The sequence below is a fragment of the Amblyomma maculatum genome, chromosome 1 (genome assembly GCF_055883805.1).
Source record: "Amblyomma maculatum isolate TAMU_Amacu chromosome 1, ASM5588380v1, whole genome shotgun sequence".
NCBI lineage: Eukaryota > Metazoa > Arthropoda > Arachnida > Ixodida > Ixodidae > Amblyomma > Amblyomma maculatum.
In genome coordinates, this window is record NC_139344.1 from 139,633,421 (window position 1) to 139,659,723 (window position 26,303).

Sequence of the window (26,303 nt, forward strand, 5' to 3'; positions counted from 1 at the left end):
ATCATATGAATACGAAGGGGCGTGAGCATGGATAGTATATGCTATCCATGCATGCTCGGCATTTCGTTTTTGTTTTGTATTGCTAAAATCTACAGTAGAAAAAGATCGCTTTGTTTCTTCCATCGAGAAAGTGCTAGACGTCTTGCTTTACAAGAAACTATCTGAAATCAGGCTGGTTAATTTCAGGTGTTGAATGATATCAGCTAATCATTAGCGATCGTTTTGTTGTGCTCCGTACATTACAGAGTTTGGCTTCCTTCAAATAGCCGTCATACACTAAACTCTCCCATGACTGACGAGTGCTATAGTTATGATTTTGCTGCAATGATGCAAAAGCACCATTACGAAAAAGCGACATGGCTAAAACTATTTGTCAGCTTGAGGTGATGCCTAAGACAAATTTTCCAAATCATTTCACCCTAGGGAAGCCGAGCACCATTTCTGGGAAACATTTGTAGGTATTGTGTCACTGGTTGTATACGCGGCGGCAAAGGCGGATCGAACTTCGCATTTCCCGCATGCGAAGCGGGTGCTCTAACCATTGATCCATCCCAGTGGCTAAAGGATGCGATTCACCACGAAGAAAATGGTTCGCATATATTTCACTGATGTCCCCATGCGAATCGCTGCAACGTCGCCAAAACAAACCTTCGGTTGCGAGTCAAGGCAATGACAGTTAGAGCGTTATCTCAATTAAGAATACACTCGAGTTTTGATCACATATTTTAATGCATACATTTAGCTAAGTACAGGAAATGGTATGATCGGGGAACAAAACATTATATGCGGCAATCGGATGTGATCCTGAGCAGTACAGGCTGCAGTCCTCTATTTCATATCTTGCGTTTTATGAACTTCTTTAATATGGTTTACACTCGAACGCGAGCGGATAATTGCGCGGACCGACATCCATGGCTGCCACAAGAACAGCGCGCAGTTGCATCATGCACGCCTGGAGCGATGCCGTGGTCTCGTTAACTTAATTGCCGCTTTCATCAGGAGTTCCAGGATAAGGCTCTGCTTCGCTGACTGAGCAGCAGACAAATAGCGGGAGACATCGTGCTCCGTGCTGGTCCCCTCCCACTGCCACCCCGAGAATGCTCTCAAGGATAACTCAGGTTGCCGCAAAACATCGGGCTCCCATGCCCAGAAGCAAGTATCCTATGCATCACAAAGTCGATTGTCTCTGGTGCTTAATCTTCGACACCATGACGCAATGGACTTCCAGGCCAAGATGTGGGCTCCACCAACAGTCTGAGCTCGTTTTTGTTTCCAAGGCAGAATTCCTGAAGGAGCAAGACCTCGGGCTTGAGACCGAAGAGCGCAGCACCCTAGGAGGAGGCCTGGTCCTTTGTATTCAGGTCTAGGCGATCGGAAAACGATGACTGAGTGTGGTTGCCGGGGCCCGCCTCGGCGATGACTTCGACTTGGAGACTGGGAGAAATGGGGAAACATCCGGATAGCTTTGGGCCAGCAGAGTGGGCTGCGAACTCTTGCTTGACGAGGGAAAAACGCCGTTCGATGCCAGCTGAAGGTACGACCAGCAGCAAGGACGTCTTGTAGCAGCTAGAGAATGGCTTGTTCGGAGCTGAGCAGGGCTGCCCGAAGAGCAGTGGGTGCTGCTGCCGGCGCGTGAGCCTGGTGTCCGCCAGTGACCGCTTGAGGACTGGAGAGTACTGCTCCTGGTCAGCACATTCGCGGGATCACTGGATGGTGTAGATCGGCTCAGCTGTGCGCAGAACTGCATTGTGGTCGCTTGGTAACGCGCAACAGCATAGCGCGCCGCATCGTCTTCTTCGGTTACCTCTAAGCGAAGGCGGCACAATACTTTGTCGCACTGAATTTGAAATTGTACACCAATTAATTCGATTCGCCATATACGTTTGATAATTGGCGAAGCGGGATAAGTAGAGATGTTATTCGGTGAAATGCGAGAAGCAGCTTAGCAGACTCGGTATAGGCAAGCGTCATGTTTGTCAACAAAGGTGGCGCTGCGATCGGCAGCGACAGGGGTGTAGGCAAAAACGCAGCGTTCCTACACAGCGCCAAGCGACGCTGCCTTCGAAACCAGTTCGCGCGTGCGAATATTCTAAAGCGATACGTAGAAATAGTTTGGTCTATGCCTGGAGAATAGTTCAGCCCTTTACTAGCCGATTACTGCTGGAATTACCTGGAGAAGAGCGTTGAATTAGCTTCTTTCTCCGTGGCCTCAACAGCGCGCGGCTACGGTGGGCGACTGTAGCAACGTGGGACTGTAGTGACTGATTAAATTAAATGAAAACCAGGCATCAGAATGTAAAAGAAAAACTAATATATAGTGAACTCCGGGCCTATTGTTAGCGCATACAAGGACGATAATATGAATGATTGGAAGGGCGTTTTTCATGTGACGACTATTTTGATGGGTACTTTTTCTGCTGCTCCAAGCACCTTCACTCTAAATAATAATATTACCGGCAACTATACTGAACTAGAAATCATATTTGTAGGTCGCTGTACCAGCAACTTAAGTCGTAGAATTTCACTGAATAAGAACTCAATCTTCTATATATATTTTCGTAACATTCGCGTAGTGGGCGCGCTGCCAACTTGTTTTATCCTGCGCGATAAAAAGACGTTCCACGTCTGTTGAATCGCGCAGACGTAGTCAGGGTCATTCACAGGTTACTATATAAATAAAAAGCTCGTAATAATGCTGCATTTTCTTGCATTTTTTTTTTTTTTGCTGTGAGCGCAATTGTAATTTTCTCTACGATGTCCGCGATCACTTGCAGTGCAATTTGCGAGATATGCTGAGCATTTTTAATATATTGGGAAAAATTTTATTCAAATGCGCGTCATATTATTGTGCTTATTTTTCACCCCTAGCCAATTCCGCTTTGGTACATTAAACGTAATATGTACCGTATATACCACAATTAACTATCTAACTCAATCAGAACTGGTTGTATGGTTAATTTGAATTCATTATAATCTTAATGACCTTCAAAAATAAAATTTAATACTCTGAGAAATAGCGCTGCTTGACTTTGTCCAGTTCCTAACGATGTTCACTCGATTTCTAGGACCGTTGAAGAGTGCGTCACTCGTTGAAATTCCGGAAAGCGAAAACAGAGAAAAGCTACTAATTGCTATTCTCTTGGCCTGTTTCGGCAATGATCGCGCTGGAGTGACCGCTAAATTAAGGTAACTGCAGTTGCCTTCGCAGCAGCTTTTGTGTCCTTTTCTGTACGAAAATGTGCACGGGTAGTACCGCAGATGAATGGAACTCACAGCGCGGTTTCCTAGCTGCGCACGGGATATCACGTCTAAACTTCTTAGGGCCTGGTAGTATATATGTATATACACCAAAACGTGAACGAGCTGCAGGCGTTTGTTATTGCGCTATTCGTCATGTGGCCGAAAAACAATCACGGCAATTAAGAGTTGCAAACGAACTAATCACGTTTCAGAGCAGAACTGCAGCGCACGTTAGCTGACAAGGCAATCCGTCGCCGAAGGGTCTACAATTGTCGCGCTCAATGCCTCTGTCATTCGCTCTCATCTTCATCCGACCGCAAGAAACAAGTGAAAACAGGTACCACTTTCTTTTTTGTGCCTTGTGGCGCAATCAACCGCACCACACATTGCAGGAATATCGGGAATAATGCTCGAAAACGCAGCAAGCGCCGCGCATCCAATGCAGACGGCCCATGCTTTTGCCTACACCACGAAAGTCACTGCTGTCGCCAGCGCCGCCGCATCTCCACTGACGTCACGGGCTGACGCTTGTCTATAACTAATCAGGATGTTTCTAAGAAAACGGCGGTACCAATGAAAGAATGAGATGTTGTCCGACGGCGCGGCGAAGAGCGGAGAGCCGGTGCTGGGGGCCGTTCTCGTTGCTCGTTCTGCTGGCGCGTTTATGGGCGTGGCGGTTTGCTTCATCGAATATATGATGTTCGCCTGCTTTTCTTTTTTCTCGTTGGAAGAGGGGGGGGGGGGGGGGGAGCGTCCCTTTATCGCATGCCCACATTCCACTCTAACATTCGACTTGAGGACGCACTGGTGACCACCTAATTGATGACGGTCTTCTCAGCTCTTCGCTGCGTTTGAATGTATGTTAGAGATTCAAGAGAAACACGGTTTATAAACAACATTTATGTAAATCATTCAATGGAGTGCCGTGCAATATGCACTATAGCCCGAAATAAGCATTGAGAGCTGAAAATGTTTAGAGGACCTGCTTTACTCTATAGCTCTCAAGTGTATCGTGTTACGGCACAAGTTGAAAGGTGTAAGAATTGATTTCTGAGGAAGATATGTGTACTGTATTTCTTATTTCATTAAGAAATACAGTGTCCAACCTTATAAGCATGCCTAAGATCTCATTTCTGGAAAGTGGCTTTCACCACAGTACTTAAAACACAGCCTAAAATACAAAAACGCTACAAGCGAAACGCAGACACACAACCAGACCGCGTGTTCTCGGTGTTCCAGCTTCGGTCGTATCAACTGTTAGCGAGCACACGCCGTTGGTAAGCTGCACCATAGCTGGTCGGTTTTCTTTGCCGCGAGCGCGCTGCTGGAAATTTGAAGCCTAGCAGCAAGAGCGAGATCCGGGCTTCACTTGATTGCTTAATGGTCAGCTGTTTGAATTTATCACCTTTCAGATTAGAAGCCTCTGCAAGAAGAGTCGCTTCGCGGGATTTCCTTAGTTGTACGTTTTGCAGCTGTCAGATCTTTTCTGTTTGCACCGCCAGTGCAGCATAATTTGAAATGTGCTCTGTTATATACCCTTTTTTTCTTCAACGCATTGAAGTGTAACGCGATGCTTACAAGCATTTTGTTGGTTGATTTGTTTATGGAGTTCAACGTCCCAAAGCTACTCGTCGGGCAGTGAGAGACGCCGTAGTGGAGGGCTCTGGAAATTTCGCCTCCATCAAAAAGCGGCCGCCGCAGCCGCGATTCGATCCCGCATGCTTGGGTACAGTAGTCGGAGCGTCCTAACTACAGCACCATAGCTGCGGGGCCAAGCATTTTATTGGGGCGAGGTTTTACGCATCAGGTTCTGCAAAATATTTTTGTAAAATTGCTTCCGCTGATGTAACGGCTGACGAATGCACGGCACACATGAATTAAATTGAGTGGGTAACGCGGTCGATACAGGTAATATGATGACTTTTCGCTGTTCTTCCTCGCCGATTCCGTCCTCGCGAGCGCCGAATAAAGATGCCTGCTCCTTGCAGGACGCACAGCGATCTTAGCGATGTATAAACCACCTTTTCCTCATTTGGTGCATAATGATGCATTTCTGGCAGTAACCAAATGCACAGCATTTTCAAGACAGCTCCAGTTGCAGCCAAAGTGAACGCGCGAGGTGGTGCCGCACGTAGCCACACCGGTCAATTGGGCTACCAATCACGTAATTGGGGACTGTTGTTTGCGGCACGATATCACGAGGCGACGGATCAGGCGAAGCGATATAGCACTGGATGCCACTCAGGTGCACGCTCCGCGGCGGCGAGCGCCACGCGTCTTCTACCGCGTCGAGCAGACGACGCGGTTCTCTGCGGTCGGAAAGTATACTTGCGCAGAAAGCAGTACGAAAGCGTTTACTTGCTCGGAATTAGGTGTTTCAAGAGCGAAAAAAAAAAAGGCATACATCAAAATTGGGGTGTTTGAATGGCGACTGTGGTTGCAAAATTCAGCGCCCGTGTCGCTGAAGTTATAGCTGCGCCATCAGATTCAGCGGGAAGGACGGCACCCTGAACACGTGCTGCCCCTGGCGACGGCAGCCGCGTCTGGTCACACTAAGCGGCCTATCACTCACCACAGTACGGCTATAGTGCCTAGAATATAGTACGGCCGTGCCTTCGGAACACGTCTCGTTCACCACAGCCGGTACATAGAGATGAGGAAGCACATGGCTATAGTATATGTGCTGCTGTTGGAAGTACGGCTGTTGTTTACTGCGGTGGGCTTACAGTATGATAACCGGAGTCTTTTTTGAAAATCTAGAACATTTCTAAGAGACTTGTTCATCAATGAGGTGGATTGAATAAACGAATTCAAGAAGAAATGAATAGTATGCGGGCATTACTCATCTTGTAAAAAATAATAAACGCAGAATCCAATTTAGCTGCTATATACAGTGAATAATGCGTGACGTAGCAGATCTGTGATTTTATCCTAGCATAGGCAATGAACTTCGAAAGGACAAATTTGAGACGAGAACGAGATGCTTAACGAAGTTTTCATAAAGCTTATCTTGAGAAAGAACAAGTGTGACAGAAAAGCACCAATAATAGTCCCTGGCTGCCGGTTTAGCGCAGAGTGGGCACACGAAAGCCAATTGCGATGAATTCAGCTATTCGCTGAATTATGGAAAGCGACGGCACAACAATGTGAAAGAGGCTCCAAATTACATTTATCCACTGCTGGGTCGGAGGAATAGAAGATTCTGACATCATGGGAATAAATTAAGCGGTTCGGGTTCTTTGTATAATTCCTTTATTGGGTGCTTGTAACCGAACACTAATGCCGCGGTGTTATCAACAGAGCAAAGTAGAATTGAAATTACCCCCTCCTTCAATCGGTCACTACAAGAAGATATAACTTCTCGCTCTAAAATGCCAACATTATGTGACCAAACTCCCAATCTGATCAAGCGTAGCGTACGTGTGTGCTTACGAAATAAGAAATCACTCGTGATATACTGGAGCCAAGCAGAAGAAAACGTGTACATTGATAACTAATCAGTAATAGTAAATCGTGAGTAAAAACATGACTAAAAAATTACTGCTTCTCCTATAATCCAGAGTAGATGTAAGCATGAAATGGTTACGGGCATAGCACATTGCTTGTATATGGCACTAGCATGCACTATAGTATTGAAGGGGGTCTAGAGCACAAAACACCACACCACATTATGCTGTGCACTGGTCTTGTTGGCATGTCGAGGAACGCGGGGACGAGACGGACCGCTTGGAGTCTCATTGCCGACTGATTTTTTTTTCTTTTATGAGCCGGCCACTTTTCCGGTAGCCGGTCGACTACTTTTCGCTAGCTGTGGCGTCTATCGGATTCACCACAGTCATCACGGACGTAGCCATTTTCTGTTAGTGACAGGGCAGCGCACTCAGCGTCTCGCAGGTTTTTCTTGTCTCGTCGACGCGATCTCCTGCAGTTGTGGGGCCTTAGGTAGTAAGCTGCGGTCTGTGGCGGCTTTTTCACCTTCGTGAGCGGCCGCGTAATCATGGCGCTGTTGGCAGGGGCAATCAGTGTTTTGACGTGGCGTATAACAAAAAGCGATCGCGTTCTGCAAGGCGCATCCAACCTCTCCTTTCATCAGGCTAGTCTGCTTGGCTTAAGCAGCTGACGATGGTGGTAGTGAAATGCAGAACGATGCAGTTGCGTACACGGCCCCTATGAGGCGCTAGCCTGGTGAGAACGTAAGAGAAGCAACGCGGTCGAGTGCTCCCCGAGCGTCATACAGGGATATAATGCACCGCTTTAACCATTCCAAGCTGTAAGAATGTACAGCCTTTGTCAAAAGTGTACAGCCCAGGGGGTCTGCTTCTGAGCCATGTAGTTGCGCTGATTTAGCATTAGTGGAGTTCCTTCCAATTGAAGAGGGTAGGACAAAAAATCTTTTTACCATCAAGAGATTTGGAACACTGGAAATGCACTACAAGCCGCACGAAGTGCCTCAGAAGCAGACCCCTGGGCTCTACACTTTTGACAAAGACGTACAGTCGTGAGCAAAAGTGGAGAGTCCATGCGCTTTGAGGAAACTGCCCGCCAGCGTCTTCTGACTGTGAAACAGTTATTTCTGAGAAGTGCATTAGGTGCCATGCATAATATACTTGCCTTTTTGCCTAAGCAATTTTCTCTGGCACATCTTTTTATACATCAAAAACGCAATCGTAGCAGTTACCGTGGTCTCTCCACTTTTGCTCATGACTGTACCTGCGTGGACTATAGGGTGTTGTGATCGGGCTTCTAGCCGCGGTACCCGCGGCCACTGCAGCTAGCGGTTCCTGCAGACGAGCTGGTGCTGGCGAGCGCCTGACGCCCGCTTACAAGCCCGGTGCTGCACCGCAAGACACCGGCGCACTTAGGAGAAGCCTCGGCGGTGGGCGTTTCTGAGCTTGTCAGAAGGTCAGACCGGCCAGACATTTTGGCGCCCCGACGGCGCGCCCTCCTCTCCTACCTCCTCGCCCCGCAGCGGGAACCCAGTTCGGTCATTATTGTGCATCTTGGCCCGCGGCCAACTACAGCGTCCGGATTGGACAGTTTAAGAGCAACGACTTTTTGGCCCCTATAAACGAAGGCGCTCGGCCGGTGGTCGGAGAGACCCGTTGAAACAGTCGTGAGAGTCGTCGCGTGCCGTGCTGCGCGCCTGGAGCGGACGTGGCGAGTCTCCCTGGCCGTCGCTGCACGAAGACAGTCGCGTGAAGCCAGTAACTTTCGGCCCCCCGTGCCGGTATTGTTGTGCCCTGTACCATGATTGTAAACATTGTATAAAATCACCTTTCGTTCACTTCACCGTGTGGGCCTGGAGCCTTAACACCCGCACACGGAACAGAATCGTGACAATGGGCAGCTTGTCTGGCTCGGCATCCAAGAGTCCTGGAAGGCTGGATTCCGACTTCACCCTGCCATCTTCAACGCGAAGCCTTTGTTGGCTGCGTCTACCTATTCGGCCATAACATATTGTGGTCTGGTGACGTCCGCAACCCGACGACACACACTTCGCACAACACACAACATTCCACAAACTAGAATTACTTTTTTTCCTCTCCGTCTTCCGGTGCAGCAGCGGTCAGCATACGATGCTCGTATTGTTGAGGCAGTTAAGACCCCATAATACAGATAAGGTGGAAGCCTGTGGGGCTGATTCTACTGTAGTATTTATTTGCCAGAATCCCGCCGTTCACGCAGTGCTTCTTCTGTACCGGATTCGAGGCGAGTAGCTCCACTCAGCGGCGATAGCTCTTGCTCCTTGGGGCGCTTGGTCTTCATAGTCGGCGGCAGATGGCGCGTGCCACGCGCCCTCCCTAGGGTGCCTCGATAACAGCGCCGCCGTACAGGGTGGTGACTCCCTTTGGCATGCCTCGTGCCGCCGCGCTCGCCATCTTGGGGCAAGTCGCTTCGGGCCGTTGCTGCGGAGTGTCCGAAGCGGTTGCGCTGTGCGCTCGGTGCTGGGCGATTGAACTGTGTTCAGTCGCGAAAACTAGCATGCCAGGCTGTTGTGTTCCATTGTGTGCTGGCTCAGCAAAAAAGAAAAAAAAAAGGAGCCAGATGTTTTCGTTCTTCATGGGAAAAGAGACGGAGAAATGGATGGGACGCGAAAGTGAAGCGTGAAGACTGCGAAGTAAGCCACAATACCTGTGCTTCTTTTATGCATTCATAATTTTTTTTGAGCGAATAGGAGCATTTCAATCGTGTAAAAAGGTCTAGCGCAGACACAGACCACTACAAAGATGACAAACACACACAAGTGCTTGCGTATGTGCGCGTGTCGTCTTTCTTGCGGTCTGTATCTGTTTATACGAAATCGTTTTAAAAGATATTTTTGTGCTCGCCCAAAGCAGTTACGCACTTCTGTTTGGAATGACGTTATCTCACGCCGCTTCACCCATCTGCTTGTAATCACGAGCTTTGTGCGGTTTTTGGCTTTCCCATGCATCTAGCATTGTGCGCAACAGATTTTGGTCTGCCTTCTTCAACGTTGAAGCAGGTCGAAGCATCGCATTGCCTGGCATCGCGAGTAGCGCGCTGTGTTTTTAAGTGTAAATTTTGAATTTTCAGCGTACGTGAGGGCTTATAAACTAAATATATTGTAATTGCGTCTGCTTATGTTGTAGTCACTCGGGGAAATTTAGTGTAACTTTCAGTGAGTGACACTCGACTTTAGTATCATACGCGTAGTGTCACACAATAATATTTGTTGTTGAGGATCTGCCTTTCTGTGTTCATAGCCGCACCAAGAACATGTGGAAAAGGTCGAGCCCGGTATTTGCCAAAGGAATGCACTATTGTGCCCTTTCGATCGCTCCCCTTTACACCCGATCTTGAAAGCTGGCGGCAATCGCCGAGGCTTCAGATTCACATAGATTACATTTCCTCTGTTCATCTCGGGAAATAATACATTGGCAAGCGACGGATGGCATGTCATCTCGCGACAGAGTAGGAAGTGAGACGCAGTTTGTAACAATTATTTTGGTCGAAAAAAAAACACCCCGTGAGTTGGCCGCGCTGGAATTTGGCAAGTGGGCTTATCGTTAGTACAATATTTCGCGAAACCGAGATAACAGGTCCCCTGAAGCCGTTCTTTTTTAATTATACACATGAGCAGTTTTACGCGAGGTTTTTGAGATTCGCAATAATATAAAAAGTTGGGTTCTCACGAAAATTAGGTCGTTTTAAGAATATGATCGGCAGCTCGACAAGTCTCAAAGAAACTGCTCTCGTGAGCTGGAAGGTGTAGCGGCATCATCTTGTGAAAGCGGTCGTGAGCAAGCAAGGTTCTTGCGCAGTACAACAGTTCATCCCGAATGCACCTTTTCCTTCCCTTTATTATAATTACGCATCGCGAGGCGATATTCACACCCTGTTGTCACCGCAAGTACTCGTCGGAGGTTAAGCCAAATTTAGGTGAAGCTAAATTTGACCGCCTGACACCCGAATTAGTGCAGTCGCTGGTTTGGCATCCATGGAAAAATTTTGCGATCGTACATGTAAATATCGCATTGCTTCCATAATGTTTTTATTATTTAATTCATTTGCGTGCACACTACAAAATGCGCAAAATGACTGTTTCGTCGCTTATCTCATTTCAGCGCCAGTTCGAGGGCAAACACAATGTAAGGACGGTGCCTCCTCAAATCAACAGCTGTCCCGACATTGTTTGATTGCGTGTAAAAATTTTTGCGCGGGATACCCAAAGCTTATGAACAGACTGTTAGCCAACTGAAGTAAATGCGCAAGCGCATCGTCCCAAACCGCTCTAAGTCAGCCAGAAAAATCGAATAATGGGTACGGCAGCAAAACTGTAGCTGGCGCCAACTTTTATTAAAAGATGTCTCCTAGGCGTGCATCTAAAATCAGCTTCAAAGTCTTAATGAGGATTGTTTTGGAATAAAATGCCGTGTGCATCAGCATGCGACACGTGTCAAAGGTTGATTTACGCATCGTTTTTTTGCTATGTCTTTTCTACGGTTTACGATGGGCCATTGCGATACAAATTATTTTCGATATACGGCTCCTTGAAACGTACACATGGTTTTTGATCTATAGCAATAGACGCAATTGAATTTTATGCACCTCATAAACTCATTCATGTCCGGCAGTGCAAAATGCATTGCTTTATAAAACAGCCAGTCATTAAAATAACCGCATTTGAATATCCGTGACGGCGAAAGAGTAAATGCTTACCATCTGCAATTTGATAATTTCCTCTTAGAACTACGCATGCTAGCAAGCAGTAGTTGCTTTCACATTTTTTTTTCGAGCAAAAAAGCGCCCAGGATTGCGAGTATGTGTGTAAAAACGGTACACAGTTGAGGCTGCTAGCGCAAGCGCGTGCTGAACAAGAAATCGGACCGACGCTCCATAGCCCGCCGCATCTGAGCTTGCCCCAACATGGCGCCGTCGAAGGCGGTGTCTCCACCCTGTACGGCGGCGCGCTACATCGAGGCACCCTAGCCCTCCCCCTAGCCCTCCTGGAGACCTGGCTGAAGGCGTCGTCGTTGCGCCCCTACGTTGCGTGGAGACGGCAGGAGCGCGAGACAAGGGGAGCCAAGGCAGACTTCTCACGTGCCCGGCGTGGCATAGTTGGTTAAAGCACTCGTCTGAGGATCGATGGGGTAGAAGTTCGATTCCTTTGGGGGACAACTCTTTATTAAACGTAAAAAGAACCCGTTGATATTCCGCAGAATTTCGAGGGCACATCTCGCGAACGCAAAGATCGACTCAAAAGGCTTTCGTCTTAAAAATTGGGAAGAATGTACACTACCATCGCTGAAACCCAGAAATGGCTGACAAATAAGCACGCACAATTCGAGTGTAAGGAGAGAGCGGCGAACAAGAAGTTTGTGTGCGATGCGCGACGGATATGTACGAATTTGTCTGCGTTGCCAGGGGGAAGTATTCACTGAGGCCGCACTACCAAATGGCGCGAGCATCGTTCCGCCTCGTCCGCCATGTCAAAGGTGCCGGTGGCATCGGCGCGCGTCGGCTCGTGCAGTATCAGGTTCGCTGTCAGGTGCCCACCCTATATGGGAAGTGATCCAGAAAATTTTATCACGCTGTTAAATACGTCCGCATCCACTTTTCTTTGTGGAGCCCTTTATGCGCATGGAGTCTGCAGCGAATATTTAATGCTCCGTGACATAACTCAACCTGTTCACCCGTGCATTCATTGCAGGCATTCACCCGTGCAACAGCTCGACAGCAAAAGTGCCGGCTGTCCATTGCGCGCAAAATGACTTGCAGCTCGTTAAACCCGTTGTTAGTGGCCACTGAGGCAGAGCACATCTTGAAAAGAGAGAGAGCATATTAAATGCCCCATTCCATAGCTGCATGGCCGCGAAACGCACATTTCTAGTGGCGGTAGTCAGCAAACTGTCGATGGAAGCTTGCACAGGCGCTGTTCCAGCAGTAAAGCGAATCAATGCGGTTGCTTAATTTTGGTGACAGAAGGTCGAGCAAAGAAAAAACATACTGTCACGTGCTCGCAGCATAAACGGAACACCCAGAGAGCATGTTTTACAAATTTAGTATCGGCAACGTAGCTCTGATTGAAATGCACATAACCCATGGAACCTAGGTTCGCAACAACGCGATGTGCAGCGATAGCGCTTGATAAAGTTGTAATATATGTCACTTGCAAGTCGAAGGAGGTGACAGCGTTAGTTAGAAGCGAACAGACACGTCGCAATTTGCTCACCTCTAAAAACGGGGGCATGCCGGTCATCGACACCCTCACGCACGTGTGGCTCTTGGCCTCACTTGCTTGCCAAAAATTAAAACACTTTCATGGCTTAGTACGTTTTAATTTCTTCACCTATAGCAAAACTTAAGACCGCACTTCACAAGGAAGGCACCGATGTCAGGGAATTCAGCGCGAAGCAGTGGTGTTGTAGTACGCGGCACACCTCGACAATGTTACCGCGGTCGTACGAGCCGATGTTTCCACAGTCAAACATTTTGTCGAGACCGTTTTTTTTTTTTGTTGTTCCACGAAGTCCACGGGTGTATCCACTCGCTCGCATGGTTTTCGCTGGCGCACGCAGAAATTCCGTCAAGACGCGATAGGCGTACCCCACTGATCATAACGAGTTAAATACTGCGGCTGGGTGCGGCGCCCGCACACACGACCACGCATATGGCGAATGCTGCGCTAGAGTCACTGGAAAAATTTCAGAGTACCGCATTCGTTTCCAGTGACTCTATGCTGCGCCGGCCGCTAGCGCCCCTAGCGGATAATGCCACGTGCATACCTTCTACATTTTTGACCCCGTAAATATTTTTCTTTGTAAATTTAGCCTTTTGTGTTTATCCAGGGGCGCGCCGCCGTTTTTACGCGGAATCTTGCGGATACATCTCGGGAGCGCACAGATCCTGCTAACACTGATGAGCCTCTATAAGCCTCTATTAGCGCTATAAGCAGAAATGTGGGCTAACTTATTGCTATTTGCGCCCAAGAGCAATGTAGTGATAGAAAGCTGTAGGCTGTCCCTATCGAAAAAGAGGAATCTCTCTCATCAAAACAGAGTTCAAGTGCAGTTTTTGGCCATGAAGAAGAACTGAAAACAGAAATAGCTGTTGCAATATCGTAATTTTTTAGCTAGAACAAAAATCTACAACACAGCTACAAAATACGGCATTCAGGTGCGGACAGTCTCCACTATTACAAAATAGTTATAGGAGTACTAAAAAGTGACATTGACATCAAACTATAAATTATTTTTTAGATTTTTGGAAGGGTGGTTTAGTAATTTCGAATGAGTCATCTTTCAAACAAGAAGGCAAATGACGACTGTGTTTCCCACAACGACGCTGCTCACTCGCAGCGTCGCCTTAAAAATCGGAAAGGCTGTGTACATTCATCGCTGAGCTCTTGACATGGCTGACTTAAAGAAGCATACACAATTCGAGTGTGGGCGAGAGAGCGGCGATCAAGAAGTTTGTGTGCAAGGGAGAGAGAGAGAGAGAGAGAAAACTTTTAATGAGCATAATAATCAGTAAAAATTCGCAGGAGCTGGGTGGTCGGTGCCCCTAGTCCAGGGCTCCGCTGGCAGCAGCTGACTTGCGGACTAGCTGGATAATCCAGGCTTGCTGGTCCAGGTTGTCGCTGGTCAGGGCCGCCTCCCACTGCTCGTGTGTCGGGCATGGCACTATTAACGTTGGGTCAGGTTTGTCCTGGCATTCCCAAGAGATGTGATAGAGTGTATGGGTTTCGCCGTGTAAATATTTTTTTTTCTTTTGTAAATTTAGCCTTTTATGTTTATACAGGGGTGCGGTAATTGGTCCATTATTTTTGAGAGTTCCTAACATAATTAAAAACAAGACAGAAAAGATGAAACGCGAGAGAACAGAAAAAGGTCATAACTCGGGCAAGTGAGGAACACCGGCAGGTCTGTGTTTAAGTAATAATATTGATCACCTGCTCGGTTGCGCTTCGTCTTCGGCACTACTTGGCCGGCGCTTACCATGCATGCAGGCTGCTGCAGGGTAACAATTTTATGTAGTACATGAGAGGAGGAACAGGAACGCTCTTGCAATCATGTATACCTCCACGTTTTCGCCTTACCATCCATTATTATCTTCAATCCTTTCACTTCCTTTCGCAGTTTTGCGGTTGCGGCATAGCCACCGACGCCCAATACAGTAACGGGCGCCTGACAGCTGGGCTATAAAAAACTCGAAGCGAGACAAGAATATCACATGCACGTTTATGCATGCTCACGCAGGATCGCTGCCCGCAAGGCTGGCAGTTAAGTTACTGGCGTATTTCGCTGCGGGAGCGAAAGAAAAGGATGGTGGGTGGGATCTGTTTTTGCTCTTGCCACCTAATAAAAAGACAATTTTGCTTGGGGATACACAGATATATGGATTTAGTCGACACCTACATGAAAGTGAAGAGCAGTGTTGAGTGAAATGCCCATGTAGAATAGAATGCGCAGGAGCGCCGTGTAGCTAGAGACAGTAATTAACACTGAATTATGCTGTCGGAGTAGATATTTAAGGGACTTCTTTAAATAGCAGCGAGTAGGGCAAAATATGTACTTTATTTCCGACAGGGTGGGACGGTATAGTAAATTTTTACTTCATTAACATGAATCTTTTGGTTCCTGAGCAGAGCTGTCCATAAATCTAGTCTTCCGAAATAACGAACCGCGAACAAAATATAGAAAAAAAAAACACGTTATAAATAAAGTCTACTTACGTGCACATGTAGGAGCGTCCAGTGACGTTAAAATTAGACATTATTTTGGGACCTACAGACCAGTTAATTGCACCAGTCACAGTTATTTTTCAGAAAACAAGTGGGGCAACTGGGCGACTCTATACTGGTATGACGATACACATAATTGTGCCTCATGGGTAAATGACAGCATTTACTACTAATGTTCACGCCCCAGGAACTGTTGCTATATACAGGGGCACACGGTCGTCTTACAGCTGCTTTACTTGTGTTACAAACTGCAGATAAGTTTGTTCACAGCAATTCAGGCAATTTAGAGATTGGTCCGCTGAAGTTATTACGGATTTTCGCGCTCTAAACCGTGAAACCAGAAAAAGATTAATCGCTCAGTAATTTCGAATATTTGCTGCTTTCATCTAGTGTCCTCAACTAAATATTTTTAGAGGTTCAACTATCCTTGAACCACGTTTCACCAGCATTAGCCATCGTTTGTAGCCACAGTCGATGCTGCCGCCTCAATGTTGCCATGTCTTCACGAGGAATTTTTCAGAATCAGCAATGACTTGGAAAACATTTCCTGTTGAAAATTAACAATGTGTAAAAGCATTTCAAGCAAGCCGCACTAGTTCATGTAGTTCGAGCGAATTTGTGTCATGAAAATAAACTGGAAATGAAAGGAACTCAATAGTAATCGATTACTGTTCTGTAATTATTCAGCCAGTTTTCTGGGATCGTAATGTCCATTGTAATCAGCTGAAATTTCGAATTGAGCAATAGTAATTGTAATCGGCTACTTATTTTTTGTAACGGGCAAAATACTGGCTGGTACTCAGCTTGCTGTGCGTAAGACCACATTCTGCGTTGAGTGCTTCAGTCTTCCTTCTCGCATTTCATTTGTTGTTGGCAGTACATGAAGCTGCTCCATGAAGCGCGAGCCCTGCGTCACACCTTACCAAGGGCTTTATCTTCACCACATTCCTCTTCTCAACCTCGCCTTTGATGTGAAATATGACCTGATTGATTGATTGACCTAGAGACGGGCGCCTTGCGCAGATGCCGCTGGTGCTAATCCATGGCCTAGGCTGCGGCTCCGCGCTGTGGGTGTTGAACATCGAGGAGTTGTCCAAGAACAGGGTGGTCCACACCGTGGATCTGCTGGGCTTCGGGCGCAGTTCCAGGCCGTCGCTTGGGACCGACGCCAATCGCATCGAGGAGCAGATGGTTGAGAGTAAGAGAGTTCTTTTCCAGAACAACCAACTGCCCTCACTCTCGCCTTGTTAGATGGTTCCTGTTTTAAGCCACCCTTGAGACTCTGGTGTTCGGGAAAGCACTGGATGTGGTGATACTAGAGGCAACGCAAATGAGCTTAGGTGCCTTTGCTTTATTGTTGTGTGAATAAGGGATGTTCACGAGGGTTTTTATTAGTTTCAAGCATGAAGACAGCTCAGTAAAAGAGCGAGGTGATGCATATAGTCATGTGGTGGAGAAGCGTTCTACTTGCTGCACACGAGAGCCGAAGCCAAAGTTACACAGAAGGAGATCACGCGCATCCGCTTTGCAAGCGGGAAGCTGCTGGGTTCGATCACCCGTGACGCCAGGTATCCATAGGTTTTCCGATAGGTACATGCTTTTCCCGGCTTAGTGCTCTACTTTTATGCAAGTGGAATCCTTGGGGAAAGTGTATTGGACGAAACTGTTGCGTTAAAGAGCACATTATATAATTACGTAATGCTGGATTGCTTTCCTTCCTTTCTCTTACTCTTCGCCCTTGTCGAATGCCAGGGTTCCCTCAGGTGAAAATGGAACTCGACGGAATGAGCGCTCGTTTTAGCTGATTTTAGCACTGGCGCAGAATTAAGTTTTTACTCCACTTCCGTTTCATGGGCTCAGTTTTGTTTGGCGATTACCTTATTTATCTCAGTATTGTAGCACCACTCCACTGTGAGTTAGTTTGCTTCGTGGCGTGCACTACGCCTCCGGACAGTTTAATCCATTTTTGGCGATATAAATGAATCAGTAGAAGCGCATCAAGCACCAAAGCATAGTTGCTCTAGATGATGTAGTTCTATAGGTGTTGGGTTAACAAAGGGACATGCATGCTGCAAAGCCAAATACTGATGGTATCATGTCGGAGATAGCATTTTGGCACCTAATAATAATAATAATAATAATAATAATAATAATAATAATAATAATAATAATAATAATAATAATAATAATAATAATAATAATAATAATAATAATAATAATAATAATAATAATAATAATAATAATAATAATAATGGAATAACAGAAAAGCTGAGCTCGAGTGGATATGTTCCACTGATGCCTTGGACAGCTTTATCTGCAACTTGGGCCGTAATGAAGAGCATCTTAGTGTCCTTTACCAAAAATATTGTCACTCCTTTAGACGCAATCGCTTCCTGCAGGGGACCTAATCTTTGGGTGGTGACGAGTAGCAGCTATCGAATGAGATCCCCGCTGCTCTGGTTGTGAGATGCTCTGAACCAATAAGCGGTGTGCGAGTTAAAGGGACAGAGCACTGGAATTTAGGTCTCGATTTTTTTTTCGCTGCAGTGGAAAGATTGATGTCCAAAATGTTCGATTCCATATCGGTTTAGTTAGAAACGCTGTAGAAAGTTTTTACCGAGAATTTTTCGATCAATGCGTGTGCCCGTTTTTATGTAGTCCGATGCTGGAAACCATGAGTAGCGACCGCGATGACGACTGGTGGTCGACAAAAAAAGACGTACCGAAAACAAATACAACTTTCATTCGCCAGGCAGTAATCAGACATTTTTTGCGTACAGTAACGTCCTTTTCAGTTTCACATTCAATGCTGTTACGGCGCAATAATACACGCATTCGTCGACGAAAGGTTTAGTGGGCACTGTCATTGCTTCATTCACGAAATTGCACTGTGGCGCCATCTAGTGGCAAAACCTGAAAGCACACCTCTCGCGGTGCGAAAGCAGGGGTGGGTTTTATTTAAGGACGCACTGGAGAGAGCGCAAAATACAGTAAATTATGGCAAGCACTCCTAGAAGAAAAAAGAACAGTGTGCAGTTACGAAAATCAAGCGATATTTTGCTGACATGTAGTCACGTGGGGGGCTACACTGAAAGTACTATTGTTTCTCCGCTAGATAGCACCTCGGTTGTTTTTATGCAATTTTCAATGAAAAATTAAAATTGTAAAGCCTTTTTTTATATTGTAGTGCTCGGTCTGTACTATATGAGGCAATGTCTTTTCATCTCCACCATAATCTCGTGACATATTTTGGCCAGTGTTCTGTGGCTGATTTTCACTATGTCTGTCAACCGCCGGTGATGTACCAGTTAGCCCAAAAACAATGTTTTGTCAGCCAGTTCCAATGCGTCTAGCGTGGTCGGAAATAGTGCACTGATGGCGTGGCCTGCACAGGTATCGAGGCGTGGAGGAGCAAAATGCAGTTGGAGCGCATTGTGTTGCTGGGCCACAGCCTGGGTGGTTTCCTGTCCGCTTCGTACGCGTTGCGGTACCCTCACCGTGTGGCACACCTAGTGCTCGAGGACCCATGGGGATTTCCGGTGTACGACCCGGCGCGGCCGCGTGGCAAGAGGATGGGACCCTGGCTAGCACCCCTCCAGCTCTACTGCAACCGCTTCAACGTGCTGTCCGGATTGCGAGCATCAGGGCTACTCGGTGAGTAATACTCCGCCTATCCACCGGCAAGCAATCATGTCCATGCTTGGTAACAGCCCCTAACACTGCTGTTGCCGGTTTGTACAGGCGAAACGACCGTGCCTGTGTAATGACTGCCTATTTTTGCATATTCTGCGTGGCGGGTGACGAAAGAGAAATGTGCGTCGCAATTAGTCAACTTGCACTGCGCTTTCATCTTGTCTTTCAAAGTTTTCAATAAAGCTTCGTTCTTTAGTATGAAAACAAGGTATTGTCGTTATTATCGCTGTTCCGCGGCCAACCAGAACTTGTGGCAAGTGTTATGTATTCGTTATAGGGCGTTTATCGAGGCATGAAAAACGTGGTGAGGAGAAAATTTGCAAGTCCAAAGAGCAAGGCAAGACAGTCAAAAGCGTGGTTGCCGTTAACCACCTCGAACAGCCTACAGCAGAGGTAAATGTGGAATGCAAATCAAGCTGAAGTGGTTGCAGGTCAGCCGTGCGTCGCGAAATATTTGTCCTCTGCCTTCGGCGAAGAACAGCGAGCTCGGTGATGGCTTCCTTTGCCCTTGTTCTGAGCAAATATGTACGGTGCACCGAGGCCGAAACATGTTCCATCGCAACGCGTACACTTGCCGAAAACTGATGGTAGGTGACGTCATAGCTCCTTGAAATTTTCAAATTGCAAAACTTTTCATCTCAAAAGCACAGCTGAGAATGTTACACGATTTTTACTGCGAATGTCTGAGAGACATTTGCGCTACTGCTGCACATAAAGCTGCTAAGCATGGCGCCGCAAAAGCCACGTTTGGCAATCACGCGAGCTTGCGACCGAGCGCGTTCGGCAGCTCAATGCGGCTGCGAATCTTATCGCTTCTTGTACAACTCTGGCGGCTGCTGTCTTTCATCCCCTGCTCCCTGGTAGCGTTAGTTACGGACCCGAAGTTGGGCCGTGGGAAACATCATTTGGCATTTTTTTGCGAATAATCTCACTTATGACTTCTTAAGTGCCTTAGCCCTGTCTCCATGTCTGTCGTACATGGCAACATATTCAGGTGGCGGTTATATACCGGGAGTGCATTCTAAGAGCGTTAAGATTGCCGATATATACCTTTAAAAAAAAAAAAATCTCTTTTTTTTTTTCCTTGAGTCTGGTATAATGCTGCCTCTTCGGTCTGGTTTGGGTCATAGTACCAAAACATCTGCTGCATTTCTTCAGCGAATACTATAACAGTCTCAATTGTCTAGTCGCTATGGGATGACTTTGGTACGTTTTTCGCTGGACTGCAGAGGAGGTGTCGTGCTTCGGCGTCTCGAAGTTGTCCCAGGAAAGCATCAAATTATCTTAGTTCTCGAAGCACTGGTTTGGTAGAACAAAAATGGCGGGTAAAGGTGCATCCCGTCTTTGTTGTTCCGGTGGTTGAATCTAGACACCCTCTGGAAGCGCTTCAGCTAGCCCTAAGTGTGTTCACGTAGCCCTTGAGTCCGGCAGGACCTGACTGAGTTTTCGTGAATTAACATCCACTTTAGTAACGTGGAAGAGGAAAATACGACAACGATAGCGTAATTTCAGAGATACTATTCACTACCTTGGAAATGCTACATCACAATTATTTTTTGGCCTGTAACAATATCTCAACCATGATGTTCTGTTATCGCTAAGCAATAAGCTCGAACTGGTCGCAAACTCTAGTTTGTGTTTACTCGGATGTTGCATGTATCTTGTGTTTCTTTTTTTCTCTCTTCGCAGGGCCGTTCATAATGCAGGCAGCCCTAAGCGGCTCTCACAGCCTCTTCGGCCGTGTTGTCACAGACCCCACTGCTATTCCGAATTACGTGTATCACTGCAACGTCCGAAGACCAACGTAAGAGCAAAAACGAAAAAACAAATATACAGATTTTGGTGCACAGTAATGAGTGGGCGAAGATGCAACCGAAGTCAGCTAATTAGCTGACTTCGCACGAAGCCTACCTTTCTAGTTGGCGGAATAATTTGTGATGTCTACTGGGCATTAAGCCTTATTGAACCCACTATACATGTGCACACTGCATGTAAAAAAATATTTACGCGTTGATTTTTCTACCTTCATAGTGATGCGCGGACATACTACTGAATTTTCGACAAGACGTGCCTTTATTTCACAACAGATTTTCTCCCGTTTTTTGAGTGTGTTCCTTTTGTGTGTTCATGCATTTTATTTATTTTTGTTTCCAAACTGGACTTTGATTCTTGAACTAGTAGTGTTGCAGTTGCAGGAAGAGGAACCTTTATTTAGGCACAGAGACAAGGGAGAAATAGTGCTTGTGTAACATCGTGAAATTATGAAGAATCAACAATTTAGGTATTGGTTTTTCATGATGTTATCTGATCTACTGCTATTACAAACACACACACACACACACACACACACACACACACACACACACACACACACACACACACACACACACACACACACGCACGCACGCACGCACGCACGCACGCACACACACACACACACACACACACACACACACACACACACACACACACACACACACACACACACACACACACACACACACACACACACACACACACACACACACACACACACACACACACACACACACACACACACACACACACACACACACACACACACACACACACACACACACACAAATGAGAGAGAGATAGAGAGTGAGAGAAAACAAACAAACATGGCTATAAATCCCGCACCGAAAAATGAGTCAGGAATTGCCAGGACTCGGTGGCTGTCGTCCAAGTCCTGATCGTGTCTCCTCTAATAGAGGCTGGCACTTCGTTGCACTACCTGTGGTCTACTTTCGCTTTATTTCGGAACTGTGCCACGTGCAGAGGGGAAGAGGCGTTCCGGAACATGAGCATCTACTTTGGGTGGACGAAGAATCCTATGGTCATGCGTTTCTTGGAATTGGACCCTGACGTCCCCGTCACGTTTGTCTACGGGAAGACAACTTTCATCACGCGAAGCCCGGGCGAGTACATCAAGAAGAACAGGACCAACGGCTACGTGGACCTTCAGGTAAGCCCACATAAAGCTATCTCAGCGAGCCACGCTGCCAGAAGCTGATCAAAGATGGCAAGAAAATGGGGCACTGAGGGACAGAGGAATCTCTCAGCCTGTGATTCATAACGGGGTGCCCGCATTTAAAGCTAGAATGATTGTGCCCCTGAGGAGAAAATTAATATTACATTCTTGTGGTAAATATGGATTTCAGCGAGTATGTTTAGTTTGTTAAGCATGGTTAATTGGTGCCAACGCAGAATAAATGCCTTCAGCGTACTCTCAAGTACAGCGAGTGTGAGCGTGACGTCTATTTGTGTTAATTATTGGATTAAGACACACAAGGAACCGAGCTGAAGTGATCACAGAAATGGAAGCAGAGCTTGAAGGGGAGTATGGAAGGAGGGGGCGCAATAATAATAAAAAGAAAACGCTACAACATAAAAGCACGAAATGTTGCAACGAACTTCCGCGATTAATAAACACCCCAAATAACTGACGTTCATTTTCAAGCAATAAAGGTAGCATAACTTTCTATCTAAAAGTGTGTAGGATTGTTGTTTTTCTTTTCAGATTCTGTTATGTATAAGGTATTTACTAAGGTAATGGCTAATAGAAATATTACAACCTTAGACTGCAATCAAGCAAAAGATCAAGCAAGTTTTCGGAAGCGGTACTCTACTATCAACCATATCCATACAATCAACCAGGGGATAGAAAAATGCTCGAAATATAACCAGCCCTTACACATAGCATTCATTGTTTACGAAAAAGCATTTGGCTCAGTTGAAACCTCAGTGGTCATACAGGCATTGCGAAATCAGCGTGTAGACGAGCCGTACGTGAAATTGCTGGAAGATATATAGAGTGGCTGCACAGCAACCATAGCTCTGTATAGAGAAAGTAACAAAATTCATATAAAGAAAGTTGTTAGGCAAGGAGACACGATCTCCCCAGTACTAGTCACAGCTTGCTTTGAGGAAGTATTCAGAGACTTGGAATGGGAGCAGTTTGCGATCAGGGTAGATGGAGAATACCCCAGTAATCTGCGATTTGCTGATGACATTGCTTTGCTAAGTAACTCAAGAGATGAACTGCAAAGAATGATTGATGACCTAGACAGGAAAAGTAGAAACGTAAGCTTGAATATGCAGAAGACTAAGGTAATGTTCAATAGCCTCGGGAAGGAACAGCAGTTCACAATAGGTAGCGAAACACTGGAAGCAGTAGGCGAATATGTCTACTTAAGACAAGTAGTAACCGCAGATCCGGACCATGGAAAGGAAATAACAAGGAGAGTAAGATTGGGATGGAGCGCATTTGGCAAGAACTCGCAGATTATGACTGCCAGCTTACCGGTATCGGTCAAGAGGAAAGCATACAGCAGTTGCATCTTACCTGTACTCACTTATGGGGCTGAAACGTGGAGGCTAACGTATAGGGTTCTACTTATGTTGAGGGCAAGGCAGAGGACGATGGAACGAAAAATGGTAAGAATAACATTAAGAGATAGGAAGCGGGCAGAGTGGGTCAGATAAGTAACTCAAGTTACTGACATTCTCGTGGAAATCAAGAAGAATAAATGGGCATGGGCAGGACATGTAGTGCGAAGAGAGGATAACCGATGGTCGCTTAGGGTAACAAACTGGATTCCAAGGGAAGGAAAGCGTACCAGGGGGCGGCAAAAAGTTATGTGGGCAGATGAGGTTAAGAAGTTCGTAGGGGTCAATGGATGCAGCTATAGGACCGGGTTATTTGGAAGAATATGGGAGAGGCCTTCGCTCTGCAGTGGGTATAGTCAGGCTGATGATGATGATTACGCCTATATTGTATTGAAATGGCAGAGTATGCGTTCTCGTATAAGGTATTTGACTGTGCAGTTATTGCTAAGGATTTCTTGTTATTTATACGAGACGGCCATGAATTTTTCGGTTGCGAATTATTTTACTATATTCATGTAATTTTCTCGATAATCGTTCATTTGTATTTTATTCATTGCTGCCGGCAACCTTTTGGCTACCAAGGTGGGAGTTGTTACAATGAGTTGCAAGTTACAACTGTTACAAAACGTGGTCGTACTGAGGCGACAAAATAGCGGAATGTGCAAACACCTGCAAAAACAGCACAGTAAACAAACGACAGTTATTAGAATATTAGCATTCGCTAAATTTATCACAGAAACCGCAGCAGTCGCAAGCACGGAACAATGGCTGACAAAAAGGATTCAGATGACAGGCTCATCGCATCCTGGCAGCCCGTTCCACTCAGCAGTTTTCTGGAAAAAAAAAAGGGGGGGGGGGGGAGGAAGGGGTACCCATGCATGAATTTGTTCAGCAATAAGGTACTAAAATGGCTGCGGCGTTTCTTCGCTTGTAAAGACCTTATGCAGTCACCTGCCCACTGTACGCATTATAAAGAAAGTACACCAGCGTATTTGATGAGCAGGCGGGCGCTGGATGTGTGTGCAACTAGTTTTGTTTTGCTGGTGTAGTTTTTCGAACAATGCCTCAGCAGCCAAGGTCGTTTTGATTCTGCTGAGACTATATAATGAGACGGTTCTAGCTTAATATAATGAATAATTTCATCCAAATATTTAAACTGATCAGGGCGGGAAATCTGGTTACGGCTTACACTGCAAGCGCAGGGAAGTGTTTTGCTACTTGTGCGACTGTCATTTGAGCGCCAGTTAACCTCCTGTGCGTGGAATCAGTTAGTAATAGCCGTGCCTCTGTGTTGCTGTCAAGCATATGAAGGATTGGGGCTTGTCTAGCTGCCCTTGGTGGCAACTTTTATTGGCGGGCTGCAGAGTCGGCTGTGTTCTAATCGACACAGAGCGAAGCGTTTTCATACCATTTTTTTTAATTTATGCGGTCACTGCAGTACGCTGAATTTCTCAGTGACACCAGAGCCTTTCAATACTCCTAAGCGGTACTGACTAATAAAGCGGTGTTGAAGGGCTCTGACGATACCGATACGGCTGAGTACTTCAGTGGTACACGCGTTACAGTTGGGGCATGAATCTCGGGCTACGAAGTGAAACCTCCCAAAGACTCTGCGGTGTTACCACGCATAAAATGCTTGTGGACCCCTTTTGCGAATGAAGCCGACAGCCACCCAAACCAATGGCAGCATAGGGAAATTTTGTTTCTTAATTTTTGATCTTGGTGAATGTAAAATTAATGCTATAATCATTTTATGGTTGAAAGATCGTGGGTTTTGATTTCACTTATGACATGTGGCTCTTTTTCATATACGTTCTAATCAGTTATCTTTCGCGCCTAAAATGATTGCTCTAATTATTTCACATTGATCCGCAGCTCAAATTAAAGAAAGGCAAGCACCTCTGCGCTTTCCTCGGTTTCAATGGCTGTTGACTTTTCTATGTTATGTTCGACCCCCTCAGTTCTCTCTATATTAGTAGAACGTTGAGTTGGGCGAGTTGGTATATGTTCATGGTTGAAAAAAATAAAAAAAAAAGCGCACAAAAGACTAGGGACCAGAAGAACGATAACGAGCGCGGAATTCGAAACTACGCCGTTAATGATAAACCTTGTATATATGAAGGAAGAAAGGCATGACGCGGGAAAATAGGGAAGGAATAAGAAATTGAGCGCCAAGCATGCAGTAAATACCATGTAGGAAAAAAATTGTCGGTGTGGAGTTGTGGTTAGCGCAGCACTCGGGGGGGGGCATGGAAAGAAGGTGGTTCGAGTCATGGCGTTGGAACGATTCACTTATTTTCTTTCCCGTAAGGACACATCCCGTCCGCGCTACTCATGAGGCACAAAATGCTTTCGCATTAGAAAAAAAGGCCGCTAATTGCGGACACGCGTGCACTAGGAAGCAAATGAAATCAGTTTGCGTGCTCAAAAATCTATCAAGGACAAGAAAGAAAAGTTCGTTACAGAAGCTAATTCACGCGAAACTGTTGGGAACAAGAATGATCGATGTATTGAGGAGGAAGGCAGAGCTATGTGAGAAGAAGCAAGTATAAATAAAATTTCGGTATGCGCAGCGCTGCAGCGACAGACGTCGAACATGAGGGCGCCAATAACGTTGGCCATGAAATGGGCTGTAGCGAGCCTTGCATTCGTCTTCGGCTTCAGGCGTAGTGACCGACGACGTCAGCCGAAGACAGGCTGATGTATTTAGTACCTTTTGTGTTTGTGACTTTGTACTGTTTCTTTATGACCCTGC

At 46.2% G+C, this 26,303-nt stretch overlaps 1 protein-coding gene across 2 annotated transcripts in view; it reads left to right on the top strand.

Moving 5' to 3' along the window:
- The window catches only part of LOC146204104 ((Lyso)-N-acylphosphatidylethanolamine lipase-like), a 73,808-nt gene that overhangs the window by 43,772 nt on the left and 3,733 nt on the right, over nucleotides 1-26,303 (top strand). For both annotated transcript variants that reach the window (XM_084589099.1, XM_084589100.1), the window contains exons 4-7: nucleotides 16,469-16,643; nucleotides 18,839-19,099; nucleotides 20,828-20,942; nucleotides 21,938-22,124. In XM_084589099.1, the coding sequence (XP_084445225.1) occupies nucleotides 16,469-16,643; nucleotides 18,839-19,099; nucleotides 20,828-20,942; nucleotides 21,938-22,124 (738 nt within the window). The remainder of the gene's footprint in view (nucleotides 1-16,468; nucleotides 16,644-18,838; nucleotides 19,100-20,827; nucleotides 20,943-21,937; nucleotides 22,125-26,303) is intronic.